The 25,626-nt window shown below is 39.9% G+C and overlaps 2 protein-coding genes across 4 annotated transcripts in view; both read right to left on the reverse strand.

The window, feature by feature from the left end:
* Positions 1-207: 207 nt before the first annotated feature.
* The window catches only part of UPP2 (uridine phosphorylase 2), a 42,636-nt gene continuing 17,217 nt past the window's right edge, over positions 208-25,626 (reverse strand). For 2 of the 3 annotated variants that reach the window (XM_061437435.1, XM_061437415.1), the window contains 3 exons: positions 20,915-21,124; positions 18,665-18,811; positions 5,804-7,120 (listed from right to left, as the gene is read on the reverse strand). In XM_061437435.1, the coding sequence (XP_061293419.1) occupies positions 6,969-7,120; positions 18,665-18,811; positions 20,915-21,124 (509 nt within the window). In that variant the 3' untranslated portion in view covers positions 5,804-6,968. Of the gene's footprint in view, positions 5,640-5,803; positions 7,121-18,664; positions 18,812-20,914; positions 21,125-25,626 lie in introns of those variants that run through there. The other variant, XM_061437425.1, reaches the window with a different exon arrangement.
* Positions 22,014-23,403, reverse strand: LOC133235272 (large ribosomal subunit protein eL21-like; the record flags this gene model as incomplete). Its single annotated transcript, XM_061396536.1, has 1 exon — positions 22,014-23,403. A coding segment is annotated over one exon (381 nt), but the record flags the coding sequence as incomplete, so codon positions are not given.

Below are 25,626 nucleotides of genomic sequence, written 5' to 3' on the forward strand. Positions count from 1 at the left end.
GTTTGTGCATAGTAGGTCCTTTATATTTGTTCTATTACTTGCATGCTAGCCCATGGCATTACAACCTTAAATCAATCATGGAACCAGCTCTAGAACAGGTGGGATCTCTGGAGTCCAAGGTGAAGAAAGGAGAGGACAGGACCAGGCAGTGTAGGAGACAGATCTGGCTAGTGGAATTGGTGTCCACTGCTGATTATTTACCCAGAGTAAGTGGGACATGGGTAACATTTATTTGCCACATCATTGGTTTTTATTGGTTACAATGTTAGGAGAAAATACAAATGCAAATGTCCATAAACTCAGATGAAAAAGTAAACTCATATGAAAGTAAAAAGAAGAAACCAGATTTTTAAAGATCTGTACTTCCTTTTCTAACGGAGGAGGGGCCAAAATCAGATTATTCAAATGATTTCTGTAACTCTGGAATGCACCCAGTGCTTCACAATGTTAATGACTAAGCTACTGTAGAGAGTAACAGATTTTCTAAAACACTTTGGAAATTTAGAAAATAAATGGACATGATCTTAAACTACTGCCTTTTGGAGGGTAATTTTTTACTAATCCTATACAAACTAGATGATACTGGTTTTTAGGTTGTTTGCCTGATGATTTTTTAAACTATACTTATAAAAATAATGTTTAAATAACATTTAAAATTTCAGGGGGGGAAGTGATTTAATGGTGAGCTTTTGTTCTCAAGTGAAAATTGCTCAGTTTTTAGAAAAATAAATGTTAAGCTGATTCTATATTGAGTAACAACTTTTTGGAAGGATTAAAAAAGCAAATAAGAAATGAGGAAAACCCTTAAGAAGTAAATAATGAAGCAGTTTGCAAATTATAAGTATCTTCAGTTATTCATCTTAGGAGACATTGGATGGTAGACCCACTGGCCAAAATTTTAGGATTATTAAGAGGTAGAGAAAGTCCAGGTGGACTGATGAATGAAATGGTTGTATAGTTTATTTTTTAAAGGGTTAGAGAGAGACCCTAATAACTAAGGATTGAGTTTGCTCAAGTTTTAATCCTGAGATGAAGATTGTAGATCAAATCCCCCCCAAAAATCTACTCATGGTATAGACATCTAGAGGCACACAGGATCCTGGAGAGGAACAGTGTGGCTTTATGAAGCTCAGTATGTCAGACAATTTTAATTTCCTTCCATGTCAGGATGACGAAACATGTAGCTTGGAGGCAAGCAGTAGAAGCCATTTATCTGTCTTTTATTCAAGCTTTCAGTTCTATCATACACGGGATGCCCAGCAGCCAGCTAAGAAAATGTAAGTTGAACATTCTGTTTTTCAAGCTACAAGTCCTAAAGCGTTCCAGGAGAATTTTAAATACAAATATACAGTCTTGAATAGAAGGTTATATATTTTTTAAAGTACTCTACCAGTTAAGAAGAAAAATACCAACTTCTGTTTTGCAGTAAAAAAAAAAAAAAAAACACACACATTATAATAGAAAGATCTGCACATAGAATGACTTTAGCTTCTTACATTTTTTCAAATGGTTCTGGGTCCCCAGATGTATCTTGGAGGCTGTATTAATGGGCCCCAGCAGGAACCAGATGGCACAATTAAACTAGGAAACTGAGAGAATTTACTGAACTATTTACAAAAGGGTGAGCAGGATTTAGGGAACGACAAAGGTGGTGTAGCCAGAACAGCTGTTAGCACTGGAGTGAGGTGGCTGGAGGGGAGTGATAACCAGAACATCAAGGACAGCACTGTAACTAGGGTCACCCAGAAGGACTGTGGCCTGTGGCAGGGGATGCAGGTATCCTGCCATGACAGCCTGAGGAAGGTGTGCAAACCCACGAATTATGTGCAAACTCAGAGTTACATGTGTGAACATGCCTTTTTCTGTGGAGTTGGTCCATAGATTGCTATCAACGGTCTCCTAAATGAATCCAAATGTTAAGAGCTATGTTTTTAGAAGAAGGATATAAAATTTAAACTCATTTTGTTGTATTTCTGAAGGTGATAGCTTTTAGTCCTTGTTAAGTACCTACATAGTACAGAGCACTTACTAACATTCTGTAACTATTCCATAACTGTGTAAACATAAGACAGGAAAAGTTACTGAGGATATTTTGGACCAAAGACTGAGTTTTACTAAGATTGCATTGTGCGTCAGTTGTCCAGTGTGTTTGGAGTGAAACGTGGAACAGAGGAGGTGAACTGGCTGGTAATGATCTCACACAGAAAATTACGCTGAATAATATACACATGTTATTCTGAAAGGTTGGTCAGGGGATAATATTCAGGCAAAATAAGTTGACAGGCAGTCAGCTATGTATTTGTGTTAACTGATCAATTGATCATTTTTTTTGTTTGTTTACGGGGTTATATATACATATATATATATATATGTATACACATGTAATTCATATATATGATATATATCTTAGCTGTGGGTGCCATAACAAAATACCAGGGACTGAGTGATTAAATAAATATAACAGAAGTTTATTTTCTCGTAGTTCTGGAAGCTAGGAGTTCCAGATCAAGATTTCAGCTGACTCCATATCAGTTGAGAGCTCTCTTCCCGGCTTGCAGATGGCCATCTTCTCACTGCATCCTCACATGGACCTTTCCCAGTCCATATGTACACAGAGAGAAAGACAGTGAACTCTCTGGTGTCCCTTCTGATAAGGACAATAATTCTATCAGATTAGGGCCCCATCCTGTGACCACACTGAACCTAATTCCTTATAGGCCCCATCTCCAAACATAGCCACAATATAGGGTGAGAGCTGCAACATAAGAATTAGGTGAGGGGGACACAAAAATTCAATCGATAGTAATATATATATATATAGAGAGAGAGAGAGAGAGAGAGAGATAAAATATGTATAATTAATCCACTTTTATTATGTGTTAGGCACTGTGCACATTGCTGGGGATATAAAATGGTTAATACATTGTTTCTTTTTTTTGGTGAGAATGCTAAAAAACTACTCTTTTAGCAAATTTCAAGTATACAATACAATGTTAAACTAGAGTCACCATACTGCATGTCAGATCCTCAAAACTTATTCATTTTAGGACTAGAAATTTGTACCCTTTGACCACTTAGACCAACATCTCCCCTTTTCCTGCTCCAGCTCTTGGTAACCACCATTCTATTCTCTGTTCCTATGAATCTGATTTTTGGGGGGGATTCTACATATAAGCAATACCATACAGTATATGTCTTTCTCTGTCTGGTTTATTTTATTGTATAATGCCCTCCAGTTTCATTCATGTTGTTACAAATGGCAGGATTCCCCCTCTTTTATGGCTAAATAATATTCCATTGTGTATATATATGTATATATTACACACATATATATAACACATTTTCTTTGTCCATTCGTCAGTCAACAGACACACATGCTGTTTCCATAGCTTCGCTAATGTATATAACTATGTGAGATGATGGATATGTTAATTAACTTGACTGTGGTAATCATTTCAGAATGTATGTATTATCAAATCATCATATTGTACACTTGAAAATACTAAAACAAAAGGATCCTGTTCCTGTTGAGGAGTAAGAATCAAGTAAAAGAGCTTGATCTGTATATAACTCTTCCAATGAAGTCATCATGAAAAGACTTCTAGAAGTTCAGCTGGAGGAGTGCCTGCTAGATTCACAGACTATTCGTTCTTTTAAATCAGTGTCTTTTGACCCAGGCTGCATATCATCAGGGGAAATTATTATAATAGGGCTTCCCGATCCCACTCTGAGAGATTCCCCTTTAGCTGGTTTGAGGTGGGGCCCCAAATAGTGTTTTTTGAAGGCTTTTCCGGTACCCCAACGTGCACCAGTGTTGAGAGCCACCTGGAGTAAAGGCATTGACGTACACACCTCTCCCCCTCCCCACCTCCCTCACTCACCACTACACTACATTCTAACTTCTTAGAAGCATGACTAGTTGTTCTTCTGATGATTAGTTCACATTTTATCTTAGAGGCGCTGTAAATTTTTTTTCTTTATGAAGGAACTGCTGGGCAACCCAGAGCCATTTCAGGCCCTACTGTCTGCCACTGCAAGGGCTATATGCAACGCATTGTGGTGTTAGCTTCAGGCTTTGTTAGTGGTGGCCCTTCCCTTCCCTTTTTCTTTTTTTCCCCCCACTTATGTCTACTTTATACTATCTTGATGTACTTTAATTTTTCCTTATAAATTGTTTCTTATTCTTCTGGGGAAAAAGGAGAGATGTAGATTTATACCAAATGAGTGAACAAAGGAAAAACATACCAAAAATGCAAGGAAACACCCATAAATAGAAATAATCAGAGGAATTTTTGCAAGTCTAACTGTTTCTTGAACTGACTTCTAGGAGGGCAAGACTGAATGAGTGTGCAGGTGAGGTTAGGGGTGAGGTGAAGAGGTGGTTCCTAGACTTAAGGCAGGCATAGCTGAGTAGTGGCTGAATGCCTGCAGTGGATAACACTCCATGGCAGTCAAAGGGTAGAAAGGAAACATGAGCCTCCCAAATGAAGCTGGGCATCCATTCCCCAGGTTCACATAAAAGCACAAGTCTTCTCAAAACAGCATATAAATGAGAACACATTGGTATCTCTCTAAGGAACTAGGTATGACGAATCAAGGGGAATTAAACTTGGAGACCTTCCTAAAGAGGGTGAATTTGGGGTTTGATTTTGACAGAGGGGAAAGTCACATGCTATAGGATAAAACAAGAAGTTCTAGACATCACCCCAACTCCACACTGATGATACAGAGAACTTTCCACCTCACAAAGTAGAATGTCATGGGAGGAAGCCAGGGAGAGCTGAGCTGACAAGGGACTGAATAAGGAGAGGATGGGTTTTGCAAAGACTAGAGGCATTTTAGTGAGAGTTTATAAGGGAAATGTTTGCAGAGAATACATCCTTCACTTAAATGAAGCACCTAGAATGAGATACGGATAAGGCAATGGCACCCCACTCCAGTACTTTTGCCTAGAAAATCCCATGGATGGAGGAGCCTGGTAGGCTGCAGTCCATGGGGTGGCGAAGAGTCGGACATGACTGAGCGACTTCACTTTCACTTTTCACTTTCATGCATTGGAGAAGGAAATGGCAACCCACTCCAGTGTTCTTGCCTGGAGAATCCCAGGGACGGGGGAGCCTGGTGGGCTGCCTATCTATGGGGTCGCACAGAGTCGGACACGACTGAAGTGACTTAGCAGCAGTGTTTGTCCTCATGAATCTTATAGTCTAAACACATTAAAGACCCAAATCTCAACACAACTGCAAGCTGTCATGAATACTTTAAAGAAGCTGTAGAGGGTGCTGTGGGAAGCTATGGATGAGGCTGGGAGAAATCTGGTTTGAGGACAGGGAAGGCTTTTCATTGAAGCACTGTTTGGAAAAATGTCTTAGAATCAATTAATAGGCATGGTGATTGATTGGATGAGGAGGCAGAATCATCAAAAAGGTTTCCTAGATTTCTGGCATGTGTGCACACATATACACACCCTACACAGGAGCTGAGAGGAGGATTAACTGTGAGTATTTAATGCTCTCTCTCTCTGCCCCCATAACCTCCTCTTCTCTCAACAGAAAGGAAAATAAGATTTTCCAGAAACAGACAGATAAAAGTTCAAATTGAAGGCTATGGAGAACACTCTGAAGTACTGTCCACTTTGTCTGAAAAAAAAAAAAAATGAAACATAGTGAAAACCCCACCTAATAACTATAATGTCATTCTACCTTACTTTTAGTTCTAATCATGGTATTTGATGGTCAATTATTGGGACGGCTTTAAAAACACTCCAAGCATAACTGTTACCAAAAATGTTTCCAGACTGATGTTCCTCTCTGGGGATTGTTTATTGTCATTGATTACAGTAGGCAAAAAAATTTCTATCACGGTTGGGATTAAACTTTATTTGAGCCACAACAATATAAATATATGTATACAACATTACATACTATTCAAGATTGTAAGCCATCCTCCACGCATCCTCCATCCATGCCTCCCAACTCCTAAGTGTATCATCTTTAGAAGAACTGCCCCCTCCAGGCAGCATCAACTCATACAAAGCATGGTGTACCCTCCAAGTGACACCATGCCTGCCAGAGGGTCAAACTGAATAGGCGGGGCAGGGTGCAGGCAAGACCACTTCAAAGTCACACAAAAGGATGACTTTAACATCTTGAACTCAAGTCCAAATTCAGTTGTTATTATTCCTCAGCCTATGAGGTTAATAATGAAATGAAATTTTAAAAATACAGCCCATTTGAAATGCACTTCCTTAAAAGAAAAATTTGTTAGAAAATAGTTTAATCGTGTGTGATTTTGGAAGAAAAATGAAGATCTTTCTTTGCATTTCCAAAGGTTTTCATCTGAAAATCAGTGTGTGATCTAGAGTTGTTACAGCTTGTGGTAGAATCACAAACATGGGCAAACCTCAGCCTCTAATCCTATTCTGTGGTACACTAAAATCCTGCAGGGGAAAAAAAAAAAAGAAGTATGGTCCTATTTCCCTATGAGTAGCTTTTTCATAGAGACCTACATTACACTGAGGCTTTTTTTCTGTAAATATTTTGAATGTGCATGATCAATTTCTGTCACTTGTCCAACACCTAGAAGTGCCTGACAACATCCTAACATGAATTTCTGGATTGGTTTCAGAAGCAGAGTGACGGATAACTGAATCTACAAGTGGTTGATCTATTTTGATGTGAACTTAATTAATGCTGCATATGAAACTCCACATGTCACAATACAGTTTTACAATTTTAATTATTAGACTGACTTAGCTAACTCATTTTAAAACGAAATCTGAACTTAATTTAATGTAAGTTATTAAATTCTTTTCAACAAATTCATTTTTAAGAGAAAGGGTTTTATAAAATCATTCAATTATGATTTTACCATGTGGATGAGAACTATATAAAAATGCCACAAATAATATATGACTTCAACATTATGACTGGAACTGTGAATTTGCAGAGAAGGATTGAGCTGCCCACCTATGATGTCTGGTCACATAATCCAAGCCGCTGTTTAATGAATTTGGAGATTAGGAGCTGAGGCCGTTTCTGGTACTCCACAAGAACATCGTGGGGAGAGTTGATCTGGTCACATTCAAGTCTGTTGAGAAGTGTCACGCAGACCACGGCAGCTGGAAAGGTAAATGAGACCATTACTGAGCAAATGGGTTTATCTTTCTTAGAGAAACATTAACCGGACACTCCCCATGTCCCTTGCACGTGGGCTTTGTGTCGTTTTCCCTGTTGTGTGAATGTGACCCACTGAACCCTCTAGACTCCTATATTATGATTCATGTTTCTGTGGACTCCCATCAAACACTCCATCTAAATAAATAAATTGAAATAGTTGTCAGTACTCTCCCTTCTCCTTTCCCCTACAACTGGTTAGATTAAGGCTCAGAAAAGCTTTATATTCAAGACAAGAAGGAGAAAGGATCTTTGCCATTCAAGATACACAAACCTCCAGCTTTCTGTCCCATTTCCAGTTCTTAGAGCAGGCTTTTCTTTCTTGAGGATAACTAGAGAGCTAGCCATTTTTCCTGAGTTGACATTTTACTCCTTGATCTATTGTTTGAGTGTGCCTGCTGGGAAGGGAAGTAACCAGAGAAGAGATATGAACACTATCCTCGGGAAATAGCCTTAAAGGCAAGTCCTGACCCTTTTGAAATTTGAGAAAAAAAGTGAAACAATATGCTTCAACATAAGAATCAGCTCCATGAAGTAGCACACTTATTAGCATTTAGTTTCTAAAGAATGATGACAAAATCTTGGGACAGTTGCAAAACTAAGGGGAAAGAACAAGCATCTTTCTTTTCTAAAAAATGGAAGTTTCATTTTTGATAAGTCACCATAAAGGCAACATCTTGGTTTGTTCCATCAAGAACTGGAGAGAAACACTGGGTACCCTACAAATTTTTTATTGCCCATTTCACATGAAATCTTTGATTTCAAGGAATATCATACACTGAAATCAGTGAGAATCACTTTGAATTGATAGCAGTATCATAATCTCTATGTTCATCTGCATCATTTAAAGAAGGATTTCAGTGGATCTGGGATTAGATGTAGCTACCTTCACAGGCTTTGAGGTCATGAAGATAAAGTTGGGTATGAATGTGATATTTATTTATTGACTTCTCTGCTATCTCAAACTTCTGGATTTGAGAAGGAAAAATGGACTGTAACTATAATAGGCGCTATCTTTTTTGTTTGGTTTAGCTCTTGCTATATGCTGGGTATTTACAATACCATTTTTAGACCTCATTGCTGTGCCATAAGCTAGCTATTATTCTTAGCCTCTTCTGACAAATGATGAAATGAGGAATTAGGGAGGTCAAAAGGCCCAGGAAGACACAGCTAGTAAATAGCCAATCAACCCCCCACTTCGTAAACTGCTGAGAAGACTCCTTTTCCTCCCATCCCTCCTCTACTGAGCAGGCACATGGCAAACCATAAGGCAGACCTGTCCTGACCTACCAGTCAAATTGACTCTCCTGCTCAGTGACCTGTGAAAAGCAATGAAAATATCCAACTGGAACCGAGTCAAATATTTCATCACCGAGGACCCTATTTATTCAAAAATCATCCAGTTGTAAAGCAACTTGGCTCAACAGGTAAACAAGCAAACGGAAGGGCTAGAAACTTCCTCAGCTTTTCAAGTTAATGATCAGCTAGTCTGTGAAGGTGACATGGGCTGGTGGTAACAGGGGAAAGATGAAAGTCCTTCTCTAATCCTTCACTTGGCAGAGGGATAAAAGGAAACTCGTGCTTATCAAGGAGCAAGAGCTCACTTTACTAAATGTCTTCTCTGGTGATTTCATGGGTAGTGCCAAAGAGGGACAAGAACAGGTCACTGTGATCTCAGTGGGGTTTTCTTGATGCTGGCAGACCAATTAACAAGCAGCTTGTAATAATCTTGTCATCTAAAATTACAATTTCCACCAGCAATTAAAAGGGACCAACTTACCCAAAACAATTTTTCAGAATTAAGCCTGACAGTTTTGCTACCATAATCCTCATATTGGGCAGGGAGGATGGCTCCTGTGGAGGGACATTTAGTTACCTAGCTGTCACCAAGGAGGTTGTCAGCTAAGTGACCTCAGGCTGCAATGGGATGGGAACACACCAGTGTCAACATGGAGCTCAATCCACTCAGAGCTGCACCAGGAACTCCCAGTGATTCTCAACTCTTTGATCGTTAGTTTTTTTTTCCCCCTGATAAAAGCTATAACTGGAACCTCTCTTCAAAAAAATATACATGTGCATATACACATAAAATATTGGGTTGGTCAAAATGTTCATTCGGATTTTCCCATATATTATGGGAAAACCTGAACAAACATTTTGGCCAATCTAGTATTTGTATATTGGAGAAGGAAATGGCAACCCACTCCGGTATTCTTGCCTGGAGAATCCTGTAGACAGAGGAGCCTGGTAGGCTGCTGTCCAAGGGGTAGCATAGAGTTAGACATGACAGAAGCAACTTAGCATGCATGCATGCATTGGAGAAGGAAATGGCAACCCACTCCAGTATTCTTGCTGGGAGAATCCCAGGGACAGGGGAGCCTGGTGGGCTGCCATCTATCAGTTCAGTTCAGTTCAGTCGCTCAGTCATGTCCGACTCTTTGCGACCCCATGAATCACAGCACGCCATGCCTCCCTGTCCATCGCCAACTCCCGGAGTTCATTCAGACTCACGTCCATCGAGTCGGTGATGCCATCCAGCCATCTCATCCTCTGCTGTCCCCTTCTCCTCCTGCCCCCAATCCCTCCCACCATCAGAGTCTTTTCCAATGAGTCAACGCTTCGCATGAGGTGGCCAAAGTACTGGAGTTTCAGCTTTAGCATCATTCCTTCCAAAGAAATCCCAGGGTGATCTCCTTCAGAATGGACTGGTTGGATCTCCTTCCAGTCCAAGGGACTCTCAAGAGTCTTCTCCAACACCACAGTTCAAAAGCATCAATTCTTCGGCGCTCAGCCTTCTTCACAGTCCAACTCTCACATCCGTACATGACCACAGGAAAAACCATAGCCTTGACTAGACGGACCTTTTTTGGCAAAGTAATGTCTCTGCTTTTCAATATGCTATCTAGGTTGGACATAACTTTCCTTCCAAGAAGTAAGCATCTTTTAATTTAGGGTAGCACAAAGTCAGATATGACTGAAGCAACTTAGCAGCAGCAACAGCAGACTTACAGAATTAGGAGTGAGGAGTAAAAAAGGGCAGTTAGCTTTATTTTATATTAAAAAAAAAACAATTATCAGTTAAATTATTTGCACATTGATATTTGACAACTATTGCCTTAAAGACTTTAAACTTTATCCCTAATTAAATCAAATGAAAACAAATGTTCATACCTGCACCCTAGCACTTTAGATTCCCAAAGAAATTCTGGATTAGAACCAAGATTTAGTATTAACTCTATCAAAAATTGTCCCATATCTTTTATGAAAGTATTACTAAAGACACTGGCAATGTAATACAGCTGATCACTTACGTTTAACATATTTGAATAAAGTTTTATGACAAACTTCAAATGCTTTCTTTTACAAGATAATTAGTGCTGTATTACTCAAAGAGTCTCCATTTTCAACTTGGCTTCTAGGAAACTCAGACTATTTATATTTAGTATTGGCCTTCTAGGTAGCTCTTTGCTATTGAGAACATCTCACTCACTCCCTTAACTACATGCCTCTTATTCTCTTTACTTTTGCTTAAATTATTTATACATTCATCTTTTATTGAAAGCTGCTGCTCATGCCTTTTCAAAAAATGGGGAAAGTATAGGTAATCTGTCAATAGATAAATATGTTACTCTTTTATACCTTATGGAGTAGTGTAGAAAGTGGGAGCAAAGAGGCAGGAGATATCAGGGCTAGTCCATCATCGTTTTGATCTAGCTGTGCTTCCTTTGACAGGTCACTTTTTAGTCTCTGAGTCTTGTTCTCTGAGAAAGGAGCAGGTTGGACCTCAAAGGTCTCACCCAAGCCCACACCCTCAGCATCTGTGTCTCACATTATCTTGGTGTGAGGACCATGCTGTCATCTCCTGGAGATCCAGGTTCAACCTTGGGAACTTGTGCTTCTGTTGGATGCTGGACCTCCATGCAGAGCTGTGTCAGGAGGGGCAGAGGATGGAAGCTGCTGTGCTGGGGCTGGGGCTCCAGCAGGGAGAATTCCTCACTGGGGTCATAGATGGAGAGAGGCAGGTCACAGGTAATGCTATCACACAAAAAGTTGAATCCATGGATCCAAATCATTCTCTAATGGGTGAGTGTGTTGGTACAAGGCAGGCAGAAGTAGGATAGAGGCAGGAGAGTAGAATTAAAATGAATCAAACAAAATTCTAGACACTGACTTTCATTAAAAATATGTAAAAACCAGCAAAATAAGAAGAAACAATTTTTAAAAATTTTACCTTTATAAGCATAATAAATGAATTACTTATCATTTATGTCTGATTTCTCAAATACACTGACTTATTTTCTCAGTAAAATAATGTCTATACTTACAACTGAATAAGTATCTATGTGATGCTTTACTTGATTTCAACACTATCTTGATATATGATTAGCCTTCAGGGGCTTTGCTTTCTGAAGTAGCACAACTATCTGCTCACAACATATAAAATAGAAAAATCTGCACTTATTTTTTTGTTTCCTGTGAATAGAGGCTCTGAACCTTGTGTATCCATCGGAGGCTGCCGGGAAGACACAGCAGAGCATGGTGCAAAGGGGCCTCAAGTCAGAGAGAGGTCAATTCCAGTTCCAGTTCAGCTACTTCTTATTTAGTGTGAGAACTTGGGAAAGTTGTTAGTCTCTCTGAGCTACAGTATCTCTCAGCAAATACTGTGAGGGTGAAGAACTGCAATGGGTCACCTTTTGCTTTTGTATAATAATAATTTAAAACCCCAGTTTTCCCATTTTTGAGTTAAGAAATACTCCAGCTCCAGACTGAATATAATCTTTAATCCTTGTTGTAATATCTTGTTTACTCTATCAATGATCATCCTGCAATTCCCAGAGCCCAGTAGCCTTCATTTCTTGGATCAGCAGATGAATATAATATGGAATTAAAGTCAGGATTCTGCTCGCTTTCATCAAACTCTAGTAAAGTAATATTATGAAGACTGAATTTATCCCCAAAGTTCCCAGTATATGTCAAAAGAAATAACAGTGAATTCTTCCTTTACCCTAAAGATAAACCACTGTGAGTACTGCCCAAAACTAAAAGACAAAGAAGATTTAAGTGAACCTGATCTTGGATAAATACTAGGTTTCATATATTGCCATGCAAGCAAGCATGTGTCAAAAGGCAGCCAGCACTGTCTTTTAAAGATAAATAAAAACTGAACATACTTATCACAAGTTCCCAGTGCAAAAGGAATATCATCTTTAACCAGAATGTTAGGGGTTTTAATTAAAGTAGATTTTGTTTTAAGAGATGGAAAGATGTGTGCATATTATAGAACCATAGATGAATATATGTATATAGCATTGTACAGTGGGTTTACATGGTTCTGAAGGTTCAGCCTTTCGAGGTAGAATAATTTGGTGAAGACCACTATTTCCCTCACTTAAATCTTTGTTAAAGCAACAGTGGACTCCCACTATTCTTTTTCAGCATAATGAGATCAAGATAACAACAGTGACGTAGAGGTGTCCATGGCTCCGTTTCAAGTAGTTTGTCCATCTATCAGATATTAGGAGATATAGAAGTATTATATGAACCTTATAGCAAAAGGATGCTTAACTTTATAACATTTTGCCACTTCCTACTGGGACGAGTATGAGACATTCCAGAGTCCTTTAGATAATCCCAAGCCATAAATGTAGCTGAATAACAAGAAACCAGTTGAGTTTGTTATAGCTATCTTCTATGGTCTATAGAAGTTGAGTAGTCATTCTTTTTATTCATTTAGCAAATATTTATTGAAGGACCATATACAGATATTATTCTAAGTGCTAAAGACATAGCAAGAAAATTACAAACAGCATTCCTGTTCTTGTACTTATGTTGTAATGGAGAGAGATGCTAAATATATATCTTCATGTATTAATACATGCAAAATTATATGTAAGTTAATATATAAAGAAATAAGAAATGTAGTTTGGTATAGTAGTAAATACAATACAGAGAAATGAGGTAGAAAAAGTGAATGAGTGGGTAAGTAGAATGAATGGGAGTGAGTAGTTTAGGCAGTCACACAAAATGTCCCTGATGAAGTGAGAATTATGTCCCTTAATGTAAGTGAGACCTTACATGAATCGTAAAGATAAGAAGTGCTAGTCCATGGGGTCCCAGGACCTCCTTGTCCTGGTGAATGCAGAAAGATCTGTTTTTGCACTAGTCCATACTTAATGAGTGACTCCTCTGAGAACAATGATCCTCTAGAAGACTCTTGTTTAAATAAAATATTATTTATAAGCTGAAACCATTAGGCATCATTGCCTTAGTATGAAGCCAGTCATCTGGTACTACTAAAGGGACATAAAAGGCCATTCAGTTCAGTTCAGTTCAGTTCAGTCACTCAGTCGTGTCCAACTCTTTGCAACCCCATGAATCGCAGCACACCAGGCCCCTCTGTCCATCACCAACTCCAGGAGTTCACCCAGACTCATGTCCATTGAGTCGGTGATGCCATTAGAGAAAGCCATTTGGAGACACATGGGGAATGGGTCTTTGCTGACAGTGGGAGCAAGATGGAGGGGGAGGGGGAATAGGCCTGGGAGTCTTGAGCTTTTGGTGCCAGATGAAACATATTTTCCAGTGTTGCTTACCATTGGTATATAACCTCCCTGATAAGTATGTTAAAGCAGCCATTTGTGAAGGCTCTCACAACCCTTCCCCAAATGAAGCTCTTCCAGCTCATACAGAGCTTTCCCAAGCTTCACTGCATTCGGAGTAGAATATAATGAAGTGGGGATGAAAGATGGGAACGTGGCAGAATCATATGCATGGGGTTTTGGTCTGTGTCCTTGGTGGTTGGCCTTCCAGGGGTTGATCTTCCTGTACCAAGAATTCATCTTTGGAAACAGTGGTGTCTGAGGGAGATAAAGAGTCCCTGTCACCAAGAAGAAATTTGGACAGAAATTTTCCCAAGAACTACAGAATTACATACTTACAGATATAACCTTTAGTGTGAATGTTGGCAGCCCAGAAGGGATCTGCTCAAGGAAAAGGCTGCATCAATGGCCTGGAAGACAGCTATTGGCAGGCTGAAGTCAGCTACCAACAGCTTCAATAGCAACAGAAAAGGGAAAACACAGCAGAGGGCAGGAACTAGAGCAAGCTAGAGAGGAAAGAGCCTAGGAGGGGACCTGCAGGTGGCAGAGAGAGCAAGGTCACAAGGACCTGTGGCAAGGGCAAAAACTCTCTCATAACAGAGTAACTTCTCTGAAGTTTTGGCAACATTTCAAAGAGAGAAAGACTTGGGTCCAGTGTTCACAAGCCTAGAACTCTCTCTGACTGCCTCTTAAGAAAGAACTGATGGCGATCGCCAAACTTACATCAGGGCAGCAGTTTGTGACCTGGCGTGTCGTGTTTGACTACATTGGGTATCAAAATTTCCTCCATTTGCATATTAGAGGGAGTCATGACTCAGGTGACCACTTGCTATTTCCATAATAAAGAGATGTGAGGAAACATTTCCTGGAGCAGAAATCATCTGAATCCAGGTGTTCCTGCAGGTCATGTGCTGGTTGGGCTGCTGCTCAGGGAAGGGCGAGTTGCTCCCAGCTAGGCTTCCCACCTTCACTAACTTGTGGAAGAAAAGCGGGTGTTATTGCTTCCCTGAAAGCGGATATTAATGATGGCCTTCTAAAGAGGACAAGGATGCAATTGCATCCTTCCCTCATATGTTACAAGGATTTGTGTGTGCATTCACTCTGTGATGAGAGTAATAGTTTCTACAATTAATCTCTTCTTGTGACCTACAACTTCTTTCTAAGATGTGCTTAGAAATGTTGCCACATACATTTTGTTTGTAGCTTTGTGTATTAAAATTAGGTGACAATAAGAACAAATACTAGAATTAAAATTCTACTTGTGAAATCATTATCGGGCTATAATTCTTTGCTTCTTTGAAGATTTCTTCTTTGGTTCTGGGACACTAGACTCTCCAAGTGTTCTGCCAATTGCACTGACCCCTCCTCCTTAGTTTCTGCTAGACCTCCCTCACCTGCCCTAACTTTTTCATCTGTTTCTACATTGATTTGCTTTGTCATCTCATTCATTGCACGACTTTAAATGCTACCTACATGTTGTCAACTTACAACTTTCTTTCTTTCTTTACTTCTCCAGTCCAAACTTCACACCTAAACTCAAGATTGATAAACCCACCTGCTTATTTAACCTCTATTTGACATCTACTACAGTACCCCCAGGACTTCCCCGATAGCTCAGTTGGTAAAGAATCTGCCTGCAATTCAGGAGACCCTGGTTCAATTCCTGGGTCAGGAAGATCCACTGGAGAAGGGATAGGCTACTCACTCCAGTATTCCTGGGCTTCCCTTGTGGCTCAGCTGGTAAAGAATCTGCCTGCAATGTGGGAGACCTGGGTTTGATCCCTGGGTTGGGAAGATCCCCTGGAGAAGGGAAAGGCTACCCATTCCAGTATTCTGGCCTGGAGAATTCCATGGACTGTATAGTCCAGGGGGTCACAAAGAGTCGGACATGACTGAGCAACTTTCACTTTCACAGTACCCCCAAAGCCCCACCGAATTTTCTCTGTCCCAACTGTGATGACTCCATCCTTCCAGCTGTTCAGGCCCAAAGCCCGGGAGTTGATCTTCACTCTTGTGTTTCTCTCCAAATTCACATCACATTGTCAACAAATCTTGTTGGGTTTGCTTCTAACATGATTGCTTCCCACTTTCTTGACTGTTGTTCATATCTCCCTAGACTATGGGATCAGCCCTCCTTTCTCCCTGCTCCTGCCATGGACCCCAGTAGGCTCTTCCCAGATCAGCAGCCAGTGTGCTGCTGTTCAAAGGCAAGCCAGATCCCATCACTTTTCCATTCAAAGGCCTCCAATGGCTTCTCATGTTGCTCAGAGTGAAAGTCACAGTTCTCATGGGGACCACACAGTCCTCACTCACTCCATCCCCTATCCTCTCCACTGCTGTCACTGCCCTCCAGACACACTGGTCTCCCTGTGTGTCCAGCACACTCTGAATGCTCCTGCTTGGCAGTCTTAGATTTGCATTTCCCAGACTGCTTTGCCCAGACACCCATGTGGCATTTTCCTAAATGGCACCTTCTCCGTGCACCCTTCCCTATTTTAATTTATGGTTTTCCTCCCTACCTTGGTTGTCCCTGTGCCCTTTCCCTGCCTTATTTTTTCACCATCATGCTCCTCAGCATCTAACACACTACTATATTGTTATAGATAACTCTTTGCTGTTATTTCTCTCCTCTCTAGATCTCCTCAAGGGCAGAGATTCTGTGTCATCCTCTGCTGTGTCCACACTGCCTGGGTGCTCAGGAAACTAGCTGATGCATAGGAGAAAGTTCTTCTCTCTTTAGGAAGACAATGCTTGAGACAAATCTTATCAACCAAAAATCTGATTAAAAAACCAGGCTTCTTGTATTGTGCCATGCACTCAGTAGGCATGCTCTAAAACACATTTGAATAGATGACATTTTTTATGGACTCTTATGAAAAAAGATAATTGCCATGTGAAAAACAAAACTAGGCATTTAAAAAAAAAGTTGCTCCAATGTTTTCTTGAACATCATTATTCATATTTGGGGACTGCTTGCCACTCAAAAATATTATTTTAGATGATGATATTTAGCTTTAGATCTGAGGCTTTCACAGCCAAGTTAATATATAATATTTAACTAACTTTGCAGCTTTTCGATCAGTTAAGCTTGATTTTTTTAATCTAGAAGATGAGTATGAAAATAATTTAAAATCAAAAAGAATAGTTATATTGATTAATTCTCGTGAAAATTATGTTTTACTACAATAGGTTTTCTCGGTATTGGTCAAAGGTTAGTGGTTCTATCGGAATAATTTCACCCCAAATAAAAATGCATGCCACATCCATATTTGGCTTCATAATGTCATTCTCCACCCAAAGAAGCAGAGCTTCTTGGAGAAATGGATGATTCCAAACCTGATGCAAGTGATGCCTAAGCGCTAAGAGGATTATGTCAAAAAAGGATGCTAGAAGAGACTCTTCCTAGCCAATTTTGGGATAATTTGAGTATCAAAAAGAATAATGACAGAAGCTGTATATACAAACTGCTTTGACCAAAATCAGCAAAACAATAACTCCCTGTCACCAAAAAGAGAGAGAGAGAGAGGAGTGTGAAAAAGAAAGCCTCTTTTTAAAAAATACCAGCTAATATATGTAGGAGGAATGATGGAATTAGAAAATCAAAATTATCAAAATGCCAAATTATCATCCCCAAGGTTACTTGTTACTTACAAAGAGAAAGCATTAATTTTTCAATGGAGAGAGATGGATGTTACCACCTGAACCAAGTGATGCAAAATTACTGATAGTGGAATATCTTCACCTTACCTTTCTCTGATATGGAACAAGAAAAACTAATGTACATAGCTTACATTACTATGAAATCTTCTTGCCACATAGCTGACTCTAATCAAGCCCCTAGATTTTGCTTCTGCTTTACAGGAAATATTCAGTATAAATGCACAAGCAAAACCTTGAAATGATCATGGGTGTGCTACAGGATAGCAGCCTGGACTTTTCAAAAAAATCACAATCCCAGGGAAAAAAGAAAAGTAGATAGACTATTCTAGTTGTAAAAATATAGAGACACAATAACCAAGCAATACAACATATGAAGTTAATTCAATATTGGATTAAAGTACTCTTCAAAGATATTCTTAGGACAATCATAAAATTTAAATATGGAATGGATGTTAAATGATGTTATGAAATGATTTTTACTTTTCTTAGCTTTTCTTGTTTGATAATTATATTATGGACATTAGGAGAACATCCTTATTCTTAGGAAATGATGCTGAGGTACAAAAGTTAAGTGGCATGATATTTGTAATTTATTTATAATGATTCAGAAGAAAAAACCAAATAGATGTGTGTGTGTATATATATATATATATATATATGCATACACACATATATACACACACACACGTACATATATATTTAGATATATATGCACAAACATGAAAATACTAAAAACTTGAATTTTAGTAAAGGGTACCTAAGTATTATACTATTCTTTTAATTTTTCTGTATTCTTGATTTCTTTTCAAAATAAAAGGGTGGGAAAAGCAAAAATGCATGTAAATTAACTCTAAAACACACTGCTCCACTGATGTTTTGTCCTTTGATGGACTGTTTTAGGGATATGTTATTTGTGTTATGTCTCAGTAAATTCAATTGTAGTAGAAAACAGCAGTCACTATTAGGATGAATAAAACTGAACCAGCTGTCAAGTCTTGGCGACATAACCCACTATCTAGTGATGGTGGGCAACTCACTTCTGACCCTTAAGGTTTCGTTGCCTCATTTGCAAAATAGGAATAATGTCCTGCCCACTCACAAGATACTAAGACATAATCGTGCTTTCAACCCAAAGTAATATATAGCTGAATTCCTTTTTCTTCTCCTGAAGTGTGAAAATAATTTCATGAAAGAAGATAATTTGACCCTAGGCGTTCATGAATGTCTTACCTTTTAGACCACAAAGTCTACACATGGCTGCAAACACTGTAGATTCCATTTCGATATTTCTGATGCCGGCATTATATGCTCTCTTCAAGTAATCTAAACCCTTTTCTCTGGAAAAAGAGCACAGTGCTCCATCGAGTCGACCCTGGCCTGAAAGAGAATGGAGAATGTTTAGCGACTTGATGTCCTCTACAGTCGCTGTGGCATCACTAAGAGGCTTGCTGTCAGACCAAGTGCTCTGTGGCTAACTCAGATAAGATAAATCTAGCCATCTGAATCATCCTACCAGAGGACATGAGGCAAGATTGTGCCTAGCTTAAGCATCTCACATAGAGTGGGGTCTCCATGGCACTGAGCTCCCTACCTCTGGGGCAAGTAACCACTGAGTGGCCTCAGCAGCCAGCACTGTGCCCAGGGATAGCAGGATCTGAGGGTTGCTGGAAGATCTGCCCTTTGAGGAAAATCTCAAGTTGCTCCTGTGACTGGCAGATGGCCCAGAAACAGTTGCTGCGGAAGAATATAATGCTCCAAGCCCCAGTGATGATCCTAAGCTATTCGAGGACTGGGAGGTTGGTTTGGATATTGCAGTTCCATCTGACCATCATGACCACGGTAGGTACATACAGACAGTTGATTTGTCAACCCTGTTCCCTGCCCATACCTCAGGCTGCACGCCAGCCTTTTGTGATCACGTTTTTCCCTTTTAGGATGCTCTCAGTGTTTATTTAGCACTTTTTCCACCTGCACCTATTAGTGGGGCCAGAGAAAAGGCAGATGCTATGACTCCACTGCACATGCGCTGGGGACAGACTTCACCGGGTCCTACCTCCAAGGGTGTCCTGTTGAAGCAGGGAGGCCAGTATACACTGTTATCCATATTGCACAATTCTCTTTTTTTGTCTCCCTTTCCTCTCCTTTTCCCCTTTCCTTTATGTTTCATGCTACTTCTACTCTGCCTACTTCTCCTGCACTCCTTGTAGCTGCCTGCTAACACCACTAATGAACCAATCTAAACTCAGACGTCCCACAAGTCAAGCAGGTAATGTCAATGAGGTGTGCCTGGTGGGGAGGGAGCAGCCTCACCTCACCTTCAATGAATACAGCCCCAGATGTGACTTGCCAGGGCGGCCATGCATAAATTATTTTATATTTTTAATATTATGTTATTATGTTATTTCAAGAAGCCCTAAATCTGTATATTTTTCATATGAAAAATCCAGAACGTATAAATGTTGGCAAAACAATTCACACTTTAAAAATACTGTGCAGCCCAAAGAAACATTGACTCCTACCTGTGCTCTTTGCAAGCTCTGGCTTAAACTCATTGGTGACCCTCCTAATGAAGGGACCAGTGGCCTGAGATGGAGTCTTTACCCTATCAGACCCAAAGCACCTCCTATTTTATAACACATATGTTGTGACAACACGTTTGCTAACCTGAAGTAACCTGTATAGATAATATAATGTATCTTCATACATAATTATTTATAATTCAATGTAATACTTTAAGTTTGATCCAAAGGGAAAAGAAAAAGAATTTAAAGTGAAGTAATATGTGGTTTAATGAACATACTCAGACACAGCTATATTACAAGATTTCTAGAATGCCCTCCAAGGAATGGTACCAGCCCTGGTTAGATTTTTCTTGTGGCATGAGCAGGGTCTGTCCCGGAACGCTTTTTCTCCTGGCCCCCCACCCCTTGTAGCAAGAACTGCTACTCAGAAGTCACCTTCAATTTGTCCCTAAACTTGATTTGAGGACATTTTACTCATGGCTGAGAGAGAAGAGAACTGATCTGAGACTATTCCATCCCTTCAAGATTTCCTCCTCCAAGTATTTCTCCTGATTTCCTGGTTCCCGCTCTTTAATAGGCACCTGCTTCTTTTCAAGGTACAGGTGAATGTACCTCAAAATGGCAGAAGCATAGACGTTTATCCCCTTTCTCCAGTTTAAATTAAAGGTATAAACAGAGATAAGATTTTGCTAACATCACTAATTGCATAGAGTATCCAATTTGTTCTTGGAGGATTAAAACTCACTCTCAAAATAAATTCATTGTGTGTATATCTCTTCTGCTTATTATGTCCTTACATTTCTTTACTTTAGTAAGTTGAAAAGGCTGTTTCAGTGCCTTTTTAAATCCCCAACTATTAATTCTCTATGGTGAAGTTTTTAATATTAATTATAGGTTTGAATAACAAAATATTGCTGGTAATTTTCTGCTGCTTTCACAGTTTATAAATTCTTCTCACCTTCATAAAAATCATAAGTACACATCGTATGTCCAATGAGGGTTGGGAAGTTGGAAATTTCTTTGCTACAGTTGAATATTTCCTCAGCCAGTTCTTTGTCAAGTTCAGTACTTCTGGTGACAATGTTGTCCAAGATTACCTGTTCAAACCGGGGCTTAAAGAAGGAGTCTACAGCTTCATCTGTTATTACAACAGATCCAGGTGCAATCCCTGCAGTGTGGGAATAAATAGGTGGTTACAGAAGAATGTCACTTAGAGTTGACTTGTGACACATAGTATATAATATAATCTCTTCTTCCAGCATTAATTAATGCTAGTTGCTAATGATTCTGTGGACTTTCAAGTTTTAAATTATTTTCTTTTCCAAATGCAATTAATAGTAACATTCCAAACAGGCATTTACATTTGCTGTCTTTCCAGATTCACATTTACAATGTGATGGGGTTTAGATTTCAAGATAAACATGACTCTTGGGCATGCAAATTAGTATTGGCCTTCGGGCTCAAATTTGAATAAATTAGGTCAGGAATAAACTAAGTGAGACTGCCAGCAAGTAGCCTTCATAAAGTGATGTGACTACTTGATATTTAATCTTCTCTGCAACTCTTTGATTACTATAATTTCTTTGCATCACTGTCCTCTCTTCCATTTGATCTTCATGACATCCATTCCCTCCTCCCCTCTCCTACCCCATGTAAATTAGGCCTCTTGTCTGACCTTCCATTGCTACAAAGTCTGGTTTGCTCTTGGGACTCAGGAACTCAAGTCTCTGGGACTTGAGAAACCATTTTCTGACAACTGTTATTCCCCTGGCCTGATTCGCTCTCTCATCCTCCCCCATGCACTTTCATCAGACTAACTCCAACCCATTTTTCAAGTGTCAGTTTAAATCACTTCCTTCAAAAGATCTGAATCCACAGTGGGGTATGGGGAGGTCTAAAAGGTCACACAGATAGATTACATTCAATTTCCCCAGGATGGCTTTCCATGGTGGCTCAGATGGTAAAGAATCCACCTACAATGCAGGAGACCTGGGTTCAATCCTTGAGTTGGGAAGAATCCCTGGAGAAGGAAATGGCAAACCCACTCCAGTATTCTTGCCTGGGAAATCCCATGGACAGAGGCGCCTAGCAGGCTATAGTCCACGGGGTCACAGACAGTTGGCCATGACTGAGTGACCACACTTTCTTCACTAGATTCTCTCTGTTCTAAGATTCATTACACTTTTCATAATTCTTCATTTGTTTGTCTGTTATCCTGATAAAACATAGGCTCTATAAAGGCAAGAGCAGTATTTGTCCTCTGTTTTCTCCTTGGTAGTATTATGCCTATCACATTATAGGTTTTGTTGTTATTCAGTCACTAAGAATCCAACTCTTTGTAACCCTATGGACTGCAGTACACCAGGCTCCTCTGTCCTTCACTAAGATCCATAATTTGCTCAAATTCATGTCCATTGAGTTGATGATACAATCTAACCATCTCATCCTCTGCCACCCCTTTCTCCTTTTGGCTTCAATCTTTCTGAGCATCAGGGACTTTTCCAATGAGTCAACTCTTCAAATCAGGTGGCCAAAGTACTGAAGCTTCAGTTTCAGCAGCAGTCCTTCCAATGAATATTCAGAATTGATTTCCTTTAGGATTGACTGGTTTGATCTCCTTGCAGTTCAAGTGACTCTCAAGAGTCTTCACCAGCACCACAATTTTTTTTTTAAGCCCAGGTCTTTATTTTTACATCCATCAGGCCATGAATCCATAGAGAATGGGCTCCAGTAGTTCGGGTTCCTTTCCATTGGTCCTCACGAAGTGTACTTCTCTGGGTAGGGCAGGCTGGCACTTCAGTTGAACCCAAGTTCCTTTCTCTTTGGCTTCCTTCTTTTTCTGATCATTTTCCTTCACACATTTCAGGAAGCTATCTCAGCTCTTCGGTTGCTTAATATGCTCTGCTGCTGCTGCTAAGTCGCTTCAGTCGTGTCCGACTCTGTGCGACCCCATAGACGGCAGCTCACCAGGTTCCCCCATCCCTAGGATTCTCCAGGCAAGAATACTGGAGTGGGTTGCCATTTCCTTCTCCAGTGCATGAAAGTGAAAAGTGAAAGGGAAGTCGCTCAGTCGTGTCCGACTCTTAGCGACCCCATGGACTGCAGCCCACCAGGCTCCTCCGTCCATGGGATTTTCCAGGCAAGAGTACTGGAGTGGGTTGCCACTGCCTTATACACATTAATTCTCTTGGCAAGAATCTTTCCCTTAACTTGTTTGTTTACAATGATGCCAACATAATGCTGGGTAAAATTGTAGACTCTCCCAGTTTTTCCATGGTAACATTTGTGGGGCATTCCTTTTTCAACAGTACCCATTCCCTTGATATCCACGATATCATCCTTCTTGTAGATTTGTATGTATGTGGCCAAAGGAACAACTCCATGTTTTCTGAAAGACCTAGGGAACATGTAGTGGGTGCCCCTCCTCTTTGCCTTTGTGTTGGTTATTTTTGTGATTTACTGGAAGGTGGCAGTTCCAGCCAAAAGGGCAGCACCACAATTTGAAAGCTTCAGTTATGGCGCTCAACCTTCTTTATGGTCCAACTCCCACATCCATACATGACTACTGGAAAAACCATAGCTTTGACTATATGAACCTTTGTTGGCAAAGTGATGTCTCTGCTTTTTAATATACTGTCTAGGTTTGTCACAGCTTTCTTTCCAGGGAGCAAGTGTCTTTTTATTTCATGGCTGTAGTCACTATATACAGTGATTTTGGAGCCCAAGAAAATAAAATCTGACACTGTTTCCAGTTTTCCCCCTTCTATTTGCCATGAAGTGATGGGATCGGATGCCATGATCTTAATTTTCTGAATGTTGAGTTTCAAGCCAGCTTTTCCACTCTCTTCTTTCACTCTCATCAAGAGGCTCTTTAGTTCCTCTTCATTTTCTGCCTTTAGAGTGGTATCATCTGCATATCTGAGGTTATTGATATTTCTCCTGGCAATCTTGATTATAGCTGGTGATCCATCCAACCCACTGTTTTGCATGATATACTCTGCATAACGGTTAAAGAAGCAAGGTGACAATATATAGCCTTGTCATACTGCTTTCATAATTTGGAACCAGTCTTTTGTTTTATGTCCAGTTCTAACTGTTGTTTCTTGACCCCCATACAGATTTCTCAAGAGACAGGTAAAGTGGTCTGGTACTCCTATCTTTTTAAGAGTTTTCCAAGTTTGGTGTGATCCACACAGTCAAAGGCTTTAGTGGAGTCAATAAAGCAGAGGTAGATGTTTTTCTGGAACTATCTTGCTTTCTCCATGATCCAGTGAATGTTGGCAAGTTGATCTTTGGTTCCTCTGCCTCTTCAAAACCCAGCTGGTAAACCTGGAAGTTCTCAGTTCACCTACTGCTGAAACCAACTTGAAGGATTTGGAGTATAACCTTGCCAGCATGTGAAATGAACTCAATTGTATGGTGATTTGAACATTCCTTTAGTATTGCTCTTCTTTCAAATTGGAAGGAAAACTGACATTTTCTAGTCCTGTGGCCACTGCTAAGTTTTCCAAATTTGCTGACATGTTGAGTGCAGCACTTTAACAGCATCATCGTTTAGGATTTTAAATAGCTCAGCAGGAATTCTGTCACCTTCACTAGCTTTGTTCATAGTGATGCTTCCTAAGGCCCATTTGACTTCACATTCCTAGATGTTCGGCTCTAGGTGAATAACCACACCATCATGATTATCTAGGTCAGTGAGACCTTTTTGTATAGTTCTTCTGTATATTCTTGCCACTTCTTCTTAACCTCTTCTGCTTCTGTTAGGTCCTTACCATTTCTGTCTTTTATCATAGTGGTTCAGTTGATAAAGAGTCTGCCTGCAATGCAGGAGACCCAGGTTCGATCCCTGGGTCAGGAAGATCCTCTGGAGAAGGGAATGACAACCCACTCCAGTATTTTTACCTGGAGAGTTCCATAGACAGAGGAGCCTAGCAGACTGTAGTCCAAGGGGTCACTAAGAGTCAGACACAACTGAGCGACTTTCACTTTCACTTTTCATCCTTGCATGAAATGTTCCCTTGATATCTCCAATTTTCTTGAAGAGATCCTAGTTGATCTCCCTACTTTTTTCAATTTAAGCCTGAATTTTGCAATAAGGAACTGGTGATCTGAGCCACAGTCAGCTCCAGGTCATGTTTTTGCTAACTGTATAGAGCTTCTCTGTCTTTGGCTGCAAAGAACATAATCAATCTGATTTCAGTATTGACCATCTTGTGATGTCCATGTGTAGAGCTGTCTCTTGGGTTATTGGAAAAGGATATTTGCTGTGACCAGCATCTTCTTGTGAAAAAACTCTGTTAGCATTTACCCTGCTTCATTTTGTACCCCAAGACCAAACTTGCCTGTTATTCTGGGTATCTCTTGATTTCCTACCTTTTCATTCAATTCCCCTATGATGAAAAAGGCATCTTTTTTTGGTGTTAGTTCTAAAAGGTCTTGCAGGTCTTCATAGTATCAATCAACTCCAGCTTCTTTGGCATCAGTGGTTGGGGCATAGACTTGGATTACTGTGATATTGAATGGTTTGCCTAGAAATGAATCAAAATCATTCTTTTGTTTTTGAAGCTGCACACAGGTACTGCCTTTGGGACTCTTATTGCCTATGAGGGCTACTCTCTTTCTTCTAAGGGATTTTTGCACTCAGTAGTAGATATAACGGTCACCTGA

The sequence above is a fragment of the Bos javanicus genome, chromosome 2 (assembly GCF_032452875.1).
Source record: "Bos javanicus breed banteng chromosome 2, ARS-OSU_banteng_1.0, whole genome shotgun sequence".
Classification (NCBI taxonomy): domain Eukaryota; kingdom Metazoa; phylum Chordata; class Mammalia; order Artiodactyla; family Bovidae; genus Bos; species Bos javanicus.